The following is a 12,278-nucleotide window of genomic DNA, read 5'->3' on the forward strand; positions in this document are numbered from 1 at the left end:
CTGGAATAAGAGACTCTGTCCCTTCACCCGCCCCCCCTTAGCCCCAGGCGGCAGGGACCAAGCCAGATCGGAATCAGCCAGGCAGCCCACAGTTCCCCACCCCCTCCCACATCCGGTGGGAGGGAGGGTCCTCGCGCAAAGCCCCAAGGACGGGGGGGGGGGGGGGGTGTGCAGCCAAGATGAGGGGACGGGTGAATCCTCAGCAAGATTAGACCCAAGCGAGTTGCTGGACCCCCAGGGAAATGCCGACAGCCCGGCAGCCCCCCAGCGCTGGTGGTCTCCACAGCCTCCACTGTGACTTCGTGAGGTAGCGTGTCCCCAGCCCCCGGGAGAACCGGCGCTGCCCTCCGTTCTCCGAATCTCCCGGCAGGAGCTCCGCGGTCACAGCGCCCCTGGCGGGCAAAGCCCGGAGCTGCAGGCGAAGCCTCGGCCCCCTGGCCTTGCGACCCCCAGCCGCCGCCGGGTCAGCAAGCTGGGCCTTCCCCCGCGAACCCGCAAGGAAGGGTTAGCCGCCCCTTTTGCAGAGGTGAGGCAACCGAGTGTCGGAGAAGCCGAGAGACTTGACCCAGCCCAGGGTCTGGTAGGAGCAGAGGCGAGGGCGGGGACGTGACGCGGGTGGAGGCGGGTCGTCGGGCGGGGGCGGGAGAGCGTGGGTGGTGACCCCACGTCCGCGGTCCTGCGGGCTACCTCGCAGGCCCCTCCCCTGCGTGGCGCGGCGCCTGTGACCTCTCGCCGCCCGCCCCGGCGGGTGCTCGCTGCGGGGTCGGCCTTGCGCGCAGCCCCGTCCCGGACCCACGCTTGAGCTCCTGGGCCACCAGAACCGCACGCTGTCCTGGACGTTCCTCAGCCATCTGCCGCAGTGCGGCCCGTCACTCCCAGACTTTTCCTTGATGCCTACTTTTTGTTTTAACGGTAAAGTGCCCCCCATGAAAACTTGCATGAAACCGCGCCTGGGCGCATCTGCCTGTGCCGGACACTGCAGCCGCAGCTCCCTCGCTGCCCCTCCGAGGCCCCCTTTCTGGGAGGGTCATCCGCCAGAAGAGGCAACCTGGGCAGAACTGGGTCCCCACGGCAGCCAGGACTACCAAGGGCTAGCAAGGGAGGCTGTTCTTTTCATTTTCCATCAAAACCCCCCTTGGATCTACTCAAGAAAGGCGGGAAAAGCAGAGGCAGGCGGGGGGAGGGTCGGGTCTGCTGAGACCAAATGGAGTGAAAAGAACCTGTGACCCAGGTGGGAAGAGCACCCCACACACACTGGATCCACAGGGAACCTCTAGCGGCCAGGGCAGTAGTCAGTTGTTCAGGGAGAAGACAAGGTAAGAGACCGCCGGGGCGTCGTGAGCTCTCACCTCCCTTCTCAAAGTCACTGTCTCCAGAGCCCAGCCAGGTGAGGGGCACAGAGGAGGTGGAAGGACTCATCGCCCCAAACGCCCCACTCCACGGGGGATCAAAAACACCTGCTCCGTGGGCCTGGGTTTATTATGGCCTCCACGACGCCTGGAGGCACCATCAGGGTTGGTTACATGTAGGGGAAATCATGCTTGTCACATGCATACATACATGAAGATACACGTTACACCAGCCCAGATTCACAAATCTTGCAGCCTTGGCATGACAGTGCCCCAGCAGAGGCAGCCCCCATCTCCAGAACCCCCCACTGCAGCCAGCACAGCTCCACACACACCCCAAGGAGCAACCCCACAGGGCCGGGGCTTTCGGAGGCAGGAGAAGCCCACCCAAAGTCGGTGCTCCCTGTTCTTTGCAGGTGCTTGAGGTCACCTGGCTGAGGGCTGCAGCTCAGCTCACAGGTGGAGGCAGAATAGTCGTTCCAGTGCTGGGGGTATTTCAATAGTTTCTCTGCAGGAAGAGTGTTTGCAAAGTCACCGAACTGCAGCTTCCATCTGCAGGCCAGGGCAGGTGCTTCTCTGGTGACAACAGCAGGGAGACACCCTCCCCTCCAGTGTCCCCACAGCCAGACAGTCCCCGCACTTGGCTCAAGCAGGCCCTGTCGAGCCCCACCCCTTATACCAGCTCGGAATGTGAAGCCATACGATACAGTACGGCCCCGCACCACGTGAGACAAGTCCTGGCAGCAGGAAGCTCAGGCCTGCCCCACAGACACCTAGAGGCTTGTAAATGAAGCAGGGGTCCGTCGCTTGGTGGGGGGAGGGGCTGAGAAGAACCCATCCCCACTGCCTCTCCTCCTCCAAGGCCACCAGGATCCAAACATGGCACAGGGTCCTGCCAGCTGCATAGCTGCTGACCTCTGATTTCAAGAGAGCCAGGGAGGACACACAGCCCTCCGGCCAGAGCGTGTCAGAGCCCTCTCCACCGAGCAGCCAAGAGCAGGGACACAGGGCTGGGTGGTTCAGTTAGTTGAGCCACTAACTCTTGATTCAGCTTGGGTCATGGTCCTGGGGTGGTGGGATTGAGCCCAATGTCGGGCTCTGCACCGAGCCTGAATTGGGATTCTCTCTTTCTCCCCCTCTGCCCCTCTCCCCCACTTGTGTTCTCTCTCTCTCTAAAGAGAAAAAAAATTTTTTCTAAAGAAGACATTTTTAAAAAGACAGAGTGGCCTGAGGTGATCAAGCAGCCCACCAACCTTCCGAGCCACCTCTGCACACCCGGACAGCCACATCTGAGGCTCATAGTTCTTTGCACTTCTGGAGGGAAAAGCCTCTCTGAGAAGCCTCTCAGAGGCAGGGTGGGGGATGAGAAGGGGTGCAGATGAGGCACAGGCAAGTTCATATCAGCAGCTCCAAGCCCCACTGCCCACAGATGGCTGCCAGCCCTCGGGGCGGGTCCAGGCCCGTCCTGCTGCCCCAGGGAGATGCTGCAGGGCTCCACACAGACAGCACGCAGCACAGGGGGCAAAGGATGCGCATGCTGCTCTTTCGCCTCCAGGTGTGTGCGTACCAAGAGCGCACAGGGCACAGCAGGGGAGAGGCCAGAAGAGTCCCACGAAGCACAGGAAAATTGGCGTGGGCTCTGGTCACACGCGCTCACTGGTGGGTCCCTGTGTCCCCTCTCCACCCTGCACCAGGAAGGCAGCTTTAGTCTGACCTGTCCCATGATGCCACTGTGCCCTCTGAAGCCGCAGTGAAGCCTGTGAGTCTGGCAATGCTCAGGGCTCAGGTTGGTGTCAGCCTAGAGAGCAGTGACCTGGGTGAGCTCCGTATTGGGCGTTGACGGGCTCTGTGGGCTGACAGGCACCATGGGCAGGTCCACGCCTAGTCATGCAGGCCGAGGTACTGTCTCCGAGGTCTTGCAGGCAAGGGCGACATCCTTGGCAATGCTGCGCACACGGTCAGACACCTGCATCTCCCGGCGCAGGGCAGGAGCACAGCAGAACTTTCGGAAGCAGGCCTTGAAATTCTCGTCCAAGAAAGCATAGAGGATGGGGTTAAGGCAGCTGTTGACGTAGCCAAGGGCTGTGCAGAAGCGCAGAATAGCCACCGCGGTCTCACTGCCCGGCTGGACACCCAGCCCTTGGACCAACACGAAGACCTGGACAGGCGTCCAGCAGCCCACGAACACCGCCACCACCACCAGCACCAGCCGCGTGATGCGCCTCAGGTTCCGGTCCTTCTCCCGGGAACCGGACAGCAGGCGCACGCCACGCAGCCGCCGGATCATGAGGCTGTAGCAGATGGAGATGATGAGCACGGGAATGATGAAGGAGAAGAGGAAGATGCAAATGGCAAACACGGGGCCCCAGTAGTGCTGTGGGGTGGGGATCTCCACCAGACACTCAATCTCTGCAGGGAGAAAAGCAGGGTCAGGGTGGGCAAACCAGGAAGGGCTCTCTGGGAGCCCGTAGACACCAGCACTGGGGAGGGGTGCCACCCCACTGACCTTCGTCCTCGACCTGTGCCGAGCCCATGATGGCAACAGGAACACCGACAACAGACGCCAAAGCCCAGATGGCCACGTTGACAGCCTGGGCCTTGCTGGACGTCCGGACGTCAAGAGCGCGGATGGGGTGGCAGATGGCTACGTAGCGGTCCACGCTCATGGCGGTCAGTGTGAAGGTGCTGGTAAACATGTTGTAGTAGTCGATGGCAATGACTGTCTTGCACAGGGCATTTCCAAATGGCCAGAAGCCCAGGAGGACATCTGTGCCCTGGAAGGGCAGTGTCAGCAGCACCAAAGTGTCCGCCAGGGCCAGGTTAAAGATGTAGATGTTGGTGGCTGTCTTCATCTTGGTGTGTCTGCAGGGAGCACAGGGGAAAGGAAGACCCTGCCCGGCCACTCTGGCCGGGCCCAGCAGCAGAGGCCCAGGGGCCTCTCTTGTTGCCACTACCAGGAGCACCCGCCCTGAGACCCCTGTTAGAATGCAGGCTCCCAGGCCCAGTGCAAGGTACTCAGGCCACAGACTGTGCTTCTGGCACACACAAAGGGCTCCAAACCCAAAGACTGGTCTTTGGGGAAGTTGGGTGTGTCGGGTAGCAGAGCACACCTGTGACTCCACAGGGGAGCAAAGGGGTAAGAATCTTAAGAAAAAGAAAAAGAACCAGTCCTCCTCCCTTCCTTTCAAGTCTTCCTGAAGACACTTCACGGACTACAGTGTCGGCCCTAGGCACACAGAGGTTCCTAAGGGCTCCTCTGTCTCAGCACGTCCTCAGTAAAGCACATCAAAGGCCTTCCCAGTGCATGTTGTGGTCGAGCCATAGAGACAGGAAGTGGTGACAGGAACGGGAGTGTGCTAACAAGATCTGGCTGTAGCCAAGGAACAGGTCTGGGGACATTATAGCTATTTAATAAATATCTGTTGAGTGGGGCGCCTGGGGGGCTCGGTCAGTTGAGTGTCTGACTTTGGCACAGGTCACTCTCATCGTTCATGAATTTGAGCTCCACGTCAGGCTCACTGCTGTCAGCACAGAGCCTGTTTGGGACCCTCTGTCCCCCACTCTCTGTCCCTCCCCCATTCATTCTCTCTTTCTCTCTCTCTCTTAAAAATAAATAGACATTTTTAAAAATAATAAATAGGGGTGCCTGGGTGGCTCAGTTGTTTAAGCGTGCAACTCTTGGTTTCGGCTCAGGTCACGATCTCATGGCTTCATGGGTTTGAGCCCCACATCAAGCTCTGCGCTGACAGTGCAGAGATTGCTTGAGATTCTCTCTCTCCTCTCTCTTTGCCCCTCCCCCACTTGCACTGTCTCTGTCCCTCTCAAAATAAGTAAACTTGTTTAAAATATTAAAATAAATAAATATTTGTTGAATGAATTAATATGATGGCAATGGAGGTGGTAATTGTAGTGATGATGGTGGAGATAATTATAGTGGTAGTGGTAGAGGTGGTAATAATGGTGATGGTGGTGGAGGTGGTGGTAATTATGGTGGTAGTGGTGGTGCTGGTAATTGTGGTGGTGATGGTGGAGGTGGTGGTGGTCATTGTGGTTGTAGTGGTGGTCATTGTGGTGGTTGTGGTGGTGGTGGTGGTATTAATTTGGGGGGTGGCGGTGGTAATTATAGTTGTAGTGGTGGTGGTGGCCGTAATTGTGGTAATGATATCGTGGTGGTGGTGGTGGTAGTGGTGGTAGTAATTATGGCTGTGGTGGTGCTGGTTGTGGTAACCGTGGTGGTGGTGGTGCTGATTATGGTGGTGGTGGTTGAGGTGGTGGTGGAGGTGATAGCTATGGTGATGGCAGAGGAGGTGACAATTGTGGTTGTGGTGGTGCTGGAGGTGGTTGTTGTGGCGGTGGTGGAGGTGGTCCTTGTGGTGGTGCTGGAGGTGGTCGTTGTGGTGGTGCTGGAGGTGGTCGTTGTGGTGGTGGTGGAGATGGTCCTTGTGGTGGTGCTGGAGGTGGTCCTTGTGGTGACGGAAGCAGCAGTGATGGTCGTGGTGACGATGGAGGTAGTAGAGGTGGTGGTGGTGACAGTGTTAGATGTCCCTGTCATCAGGAACACCAGTGTCCCCTTAACTTAAACTGCCATAGGGAATCTGGGGTTCAGTTCTGCCACTCAGAGCAGGATTAGAAATAAGCACAAACAGGCCTTAATTATGACCAAATAACACCAATAGTGACCACAATAGCAGACACTTTTGCCAAGCTCTCACGTGGATTTTATCTCATTTAAATTTCAAAAATGCTATTTTGATCCCCACTGTATACAGGAGGACCCTTAGGCTCAGCGGATCCAAGTGGCCTTGAAAAGAGCTGGTAAAAAAAACAGAGAGGATCAAGAGAACTAGAGGATGAGCCACAGACAGGAGGAAAGACGTGCCCGAGACACGCGTGATACAGGACTGCTGTCCAGAATACACAAGAAGTCTTAAAACTCAACAATGAGAAAACAAAGACTTTAAAAGACACCCCGCCAGTGAAAACAAGAATGATACTACTACACACCTCTTAGAACAAGCAAAATCTAGAACACTGACCCCAAATGCTGGTGAGGGGGTGGGGCAGTGGGAGCTCCCACTCGTTGCTGGCAGGAATGCAAAATGGTGCAGCCACTTTGGAACACAGTTCGGTGGTTTCTTACAAAACTAAACATACTCTTACCATAGGATCCAGCAATCACACGCCTCGATGTTTACCCAAAGTTGTTGAAAACTTGTATCTGCATAAAAACCTGCACACAGATGTTTATAGCTGTTATATAGTTTTATTCACAATTGTCAAAACTTGGAAGCAACCAAGATGTCCTTCAGTAGGTGATGGATTAGTAAACTGTGGTAGATCCAGAAAATGGAATATTATTTAGTGATAAAAAGACATGAGCTATTAAGACACGAAAAGTCCTAGGGGCACCTGGGTGGCTCAGTTGGTTGAGCGTCGGACTTCAGCTCAGGTCACGATCTCACGGTTTGTGAGTCCAAGCCCCGCGGCGGTCTCTGTGCTGACAGCTCAGAGCCTGGAGCCTGCTTCAGATCGTGTCTCCTTCCCTCTCTGCCCCTCCTCTGCTCACCCTCTGTCTCTCTCTGTCTCTCAAAAATGAATAAATATAAAAAAAAGTTTTAAGACATGAAAAGACCTAGAAGAACATTGAGTGCATATTACTCAGTGAAAGAAGGCCAGTATGAGAAGCCACACACTGTATGATTCCAACTACATACCACTCTAGAAAAGGCAAAACCATGGAGACAATAAAAATATCAGTGGTTTCCGGGGGTTGGGGGGAGTAAGGTGAGGAGGGATGAACGGGCAGAGCACAGAAGATTTTTAGGGCGGTGAAACTATTCTGTGTAATGTTACAATGGTAGGTAAATGTCAAAACCCATAGGATATACAATACTAAGAGTTAACCATAATGTAAACTATGGACTTTGGGTGATTATGATGTGTTAACATAGGTTCAATTGTAAAACTGACTTGTAACTAAGCATAAATGTACTACTCTGGTGGAGATGTAGATTACAGGGGAGACTATGCATGTTGGGGGGCAGAGGTATATGGGCAATCACTGTACCTTCCTCTGAATCTTGCTGTGAACCTAAAGCTGCTCTAAAAAATAAAGTAGCTTAAAAAGAGCAGGACTTGGGGCACCTGGGTGGCTCAGTTGAGTGTCTGACTCAGGCTCAGGTCATGATCTCGAGGTTCATGAGTTTGAGCCCTGCATCGGGCTCTGTGCTGACAGCTCAGAGCCTGGAGCCTGCTTCAGGTTCTGTGTCTCCCTCTCTCTCTGCCCCTCCCCCTCCCATGTTCTGTCTCTCAAAAATTAAAAACGTTAAAAAAATGTGTTTTTTTTTTTTCTAAAGAGCAGGACTTGGAGCCGGGCGTCCCTGACTCCAGAGGCAGTGCACCCCAGTCCATCAGCTCAGAATACACTGTGCTAATCCTCAGGCCAGTCCCCACACATCAGTCTCTCTGGGAACTGCTATGGGCAAGACAAGCTTCCCTGCCTGCTCTAATCAGGATGTGGCTCTGAGAGTTCTGTCGCCTCAGTGCAGAAGAGCAATCCAGAGAAGTGACGACAGGAAGGGTGATTAAGACCACCCCAGGGTGCCTCAGCGGCTCAGTCAGCGAAGCATCCAAATTCAGCTCAGGTCATGATCTCACAGTTTGTGAGTTCTAGCCCCGTGTCAGTTTTGCTCTCCCTCTCAAAATAAACGAAACAAAACAAAACAAAACAAACAAACAAAAAGACCACCCCTGGTTGCTGCGCTTCTCACCCACAACACACTCTCCAGCCACAAAGGCCACTTCTGTGAGTCCAGTGCCCTGGGGCTCAGCACTGGGCACAGCCGGCTGCCCCTCCCAGCGCCTGTGTGGGCATGTGACAACCATACATGCACACACTCGTGGGTGTACGTACACACTCGTGCGTGCATGTACACACTTGTGCATTCATATGTACATGTACACACGTGTGTATATGCCATACATGCATATGCAGCTTTAAAGTACACATGCACGCATGCATACGTGTACACACAGCACACTGACTCATGTGCACACACTCTTACACATACATGTACACCGGCACACACACGTGTATGCGCTCACACTTGTGTGCACTCCTACATGCGTGCATTTGCACTTTTGTGTGCGCGCATGTCTGTACATGCTTGGGCATGTGTGTATACACATGAACACACACAGACACATGCACGTCCTCACACTGTCCCCCCCACACCGTCCCCACATGGTCCCCCTACAATGGACCCCTCCTGCACACCCACCCAACCCTCTTGACTACGTGGGCTTTCCCACTCTAAGCACAAACAGATGCTGGAGTCAGCCCAGACAGCAGCAGTGAACATGACGCTGAGAGCTGAAGGCAAGGGGCTTCGGGCACCTGCCTCAGCCCAAGCCCTGAAACAGGCTGGCGAGAGCTGCCTCCCAGATCCAGGAGAGCCTCACACCATGGCTTGGCCAGAAGCCTGGCCCGCAGCTCAGATCCGGGAGTGTTACCTGACAGGAGTCAGGGTGACGATCTGTCTGGGGCCCGGCTGCACCCTCTGTCCACCATCAGGCCTGAGGTGAGCAGGGCTGATCCTTGCCTCTCCCTTTCCCCCTAGTCCGGTGCCCCAACCCTGAGGACTTGGAGCATCCAGGACCTCAGGACTGACCCTGACCCTGACCCTGCCTGACAGGATGACCAGAAATTGAATGGGAAAAGTGAGGAATCTCTACCTGCCGAATCTCAAAAAAAAACAACAACAACAACAAAAACAAACAAATAAACAAACAAAAAACAGCTCCCTGCCTCAGTTTCCCCTCTGCAGTGCTGTGGGACCCACCAGTAGGGGGCCTTGGCAGGTGCCCAGCCTACCTGAGGATGACATACATGACGAGGCAGTTCCCCAGCAGTCCCCCAATGCAGACAGCCAGGTAAAGCCCCACGATGGTGACCTTGAGCCCAAGGGGCAGGAAAGCGCCATGGCTGGCATTGAGCAGCAGGTTGGGAGGCAGCAGACTGTGGTTGGGGCTCAGGAGGGACAGGTTGCCCTGCAGGTGGCTGCCGTAGAGGACCTCCCAGAATGGGGCTGGGAAGAGGGACTCCATGCCACCTCCCTGCGTGCAAAGCCACTTGGTACCTAGGAGAAGACAGGGACACATGACCACAGCACCCAGCACCTACCCAGCTGAGGCCTCTGAGCACAGTGTGTGCAGCCCAGAAGGCACGTGGCCCCCCCCACATACACTCACACACAGGCAGCCACAGACGCAGAGCCATACATCCACACAAACAATGGAGACAAGCAGACATGTGTGCACAGACAGGAACACACAGAGAGGCATGTGAGTCTCCTTTGACTTGCAGACTCCCACATGGGGTGTGTGGATGTAGTTACACACCGGGACACGTGTCCACCCACAGGGACTCACGGACAGACACACAGCCACCCGTGTGCACACATCACACACAGAGATGTCCAAACCTGACCTCATGCACACACAAGAGGGTCGGAGACATACCCAGAAACACCTGGAACACACGACCCAGGCCGACTGAGCACACGGCTTCCTCCCACCCCTCCCCAGTCCTGCCTGAGAGCTGCAGTCTGTCCACACCCGACCCCCTGTGGCTTAGGCCTTACCTTAGCAGCCTCCGGGGGAGCCAAGCCTGTGGGGATGCGTTGGCAGAGCAGGGCTAGGATCCCAGGCCCCTCGGCGCCAGATCCGGACAGGGCTGCGGCAGCGGCAGCGGCTCCTCTCTGTAGCTGCCAGACCAGACGCAGCAGCCTAGCGCGGAGCTGGGGGATGGGGAGGAGACTGCTGCTCCTGAGAGGGAGGGGCCACGCAGGCTGGAGGAGGGGGCCGCAGGGAAGGGATGGGGACAGACTGAAGGACCAGGGCACACACTTAGAGATGAACGACGGAGACGGGCTCCGACACGTGGGCACAGAGACACAGATGCACTCGGGAACTGAGTCAGGGCACAGACATACACACAAGGACGCACAGGGACTTGGGCACAGGCACTAATGGCAGACACATACACAAGGACACACAAAGACATGGAACAGAGACAGAACCGACACATGGGATGGAGACTCAGGTAGATGCATGCATAGACCGGGACAGACATGGGGGCTTGTCTCACACTCAGAGACATAGCCTTGGATGGGCACAGACCAGCCTTGGTTGGCACTCTGTGCCCAGGACAGCACCCTCAGCTGGGCTCCAGCAGGCCGATACGTGGGTGGGTGGATACACAGCAGTGCCCCTGCCCAGCCAGCCCCAAGTGGATCAAGAGCCTTGTAGACACACGGATGCCTAGACTCTACTGTGCACCCTGTGTGCCTGCTGTGTGCCCCGCAGGTCCATCACGAACATGAGCTCATCTATCCCCATCACACTGGCTCCTTGCCATCAGCATCACCTTCGTGCAGACAGGAGCATTAAGCCTCAGAGGTGTGAAGCCAGCTGTCAAAGTGGCAGAGACAGGGTTCAAACCCAGATCCATCTGCTGCTTTAAGACACACCAAGGGCATCTCTGCCACAGCAGGGCCCCAGGGCAACATCCGAGCATCAGTCCATCACAGTCTGGGCCCCCAGCACCCATGCAGCTGAAGGGCTCCAGTGGGGCTGCCTCCTTCCCAGCACTGAGGTCACATGCCATGTGGGAGACCCCTCAGCTCAGCTACCAGCCTTGCAATCATGGGGCCATTCTTCCCGCACAGGCTCTGCTCACATAGCCCAGACCCTGCTTGGAGCATCCGTCTCCAAGGATGGGGACCTGGTTGCTAGGCGACTGGCAGCAGCGTCGCTAGGATACCCAGCAAATCAGGAGAGGACAGAGCAGGCAGATGCCCCAGGACTCGGCATCCCAAGCTGTCCCCCAGGACTTATCTCTGCATCTTCACTGCAGCTGACTCAGGGACACGTGTGGAGACAGGGGGCACATCCACAGAGACACTCAGGACACACAGGGACACACAGGCTCACGTGCCTGCAAACACAGAGACACCCGAACAGGCACACAAGTGAACACACAAACACAGGTTCATGCTTCGAAATGCACAGACACCGGGAGGCATAAACACACAGGCCGCACACATGTGAACCACACCAACGTGCTATCAAGGCACATGAGTAGCCAGGACAGAGCATGCAGCCACACAGATCAAGGCTTTCAGACACCCAGCGGACACACACGTGCACCACACTCTCCAGGTGAAGCCTGAAGGATGACCCTGCAGACCTCAGGAGCCCCGCCGGGGCAGGAACTCAAAGAGGCTGCGCTCGGCTGCCTGCAGCCTCCCCCAGCCGGGCTCGCTGAGGTCTGAGCAGCCAATCCCAACCCCTCCTGCCCCAGCTGCCCGTGTGCACCTGCCTGCTCGCCGGCCCACAGAGCTCATTTCATAACGACTTTCAGCTGCCCCCCCAGCTGAGCCTAGGGGAAGAGAGGACTGTGACGCTACTCTGGAAAGGTATCCCATGAGAGTACACCCATTGGACCCGGCACGAAGGACAGCTGGAAGCAGATACCTGGCCCCTCACAGGCATAGTCTCAGCCGAAGGACAGGCTTGGTCACCTGGCCCGTGGGGGGTCAGGCTGGAATGCTGACTATACTCTCGGGGGTGACAGCGGCCCAGCCCTGGACCCTAAAAGGCTCCCACAAAGGGAGCTGGGAGCACCGAGGAAATGGCCCCTGCGCAGGCAGAGTAAGACACAGAGACACATATGTCACACGTGGGACAGCAGGGGACATGTTATGTGAGAGAGCACTGGTGTCAAAGCAAAGCAGGATGGCCCCAAACTCACGTCGTATGCAGGCGAGACAAAACACACGGGGACAGCAGGGGCAGCCCGAGGCACACAGCTTACACAAATGACAGCACAGAATGCACGTCCACAAATCGTGGTCACAGCTGCCTGGG

General features: G+C 56.3%; 1 protein-coding gene across 3 annotated transcripts; it reads right to left on the minus strand.

Annotated features, from left to right (window-relative positions):
• Window positions 1–2,554: 2,554 nt before the first annotated feature.
• Window positions 2,555–10,093, minus strand: OPRL1 (opioid related nociceptin receptor 1). 3 transcript variants are annotated; one of them, XM_039237019.1, is made up of 4 exons: window positions 9,992–10,093; window positions 9,223–9,487; window positions 3,856–4,211; window positions 2,555–3,758 (listed from the first exon to the last, which is right to left on the minus strand). In XM_039237019.1, exons 2-4 carry the CDS (start codon window positions 9,453–9,455, stop codon window positions 3,235–3,237), a joined length of 1,113 nt encoding a protein of 370 aa, XP_039092950.1. In that variant the 5' UTR covers window positions 9,456–9,487; window positions 9,992–10,093; the 3' UTR covers window positions 2,555–3,234. The 3 variants fall into 3 exon arrangements, with proteins under 3 accessions (XP_039092950.1, XP_039092951.1, XP_039092952.1); XM_039237020.1 differs by lacking the exon at window positions 9,223–9,487; XM_039237021.1 differs by lacking the exon at window positions 9,992–10,093 and having other exon boundaries at window positions 3,856–4,229; window positions 9,213–9,340.
• Between the last annotated feature and the right edge of the window lie 2,185 nt (window positions 10,094–12,278).

Source organism: Hyaena hyaena, unplaced genomic scaffold, assembly GCF_003009895.1.
Source record: "Hyaena hyaena isolate Hyena2069 unplaced genomic scaffold, ASM300989v1 scaffold_118, whole genome shotgun sequence".
Lineage (NCBI taxonomy): Eukaryota > Metazoa > Chordata > Mammalia > Carnivora > Hyaenidae > Hyaena > Hyaena hyaena.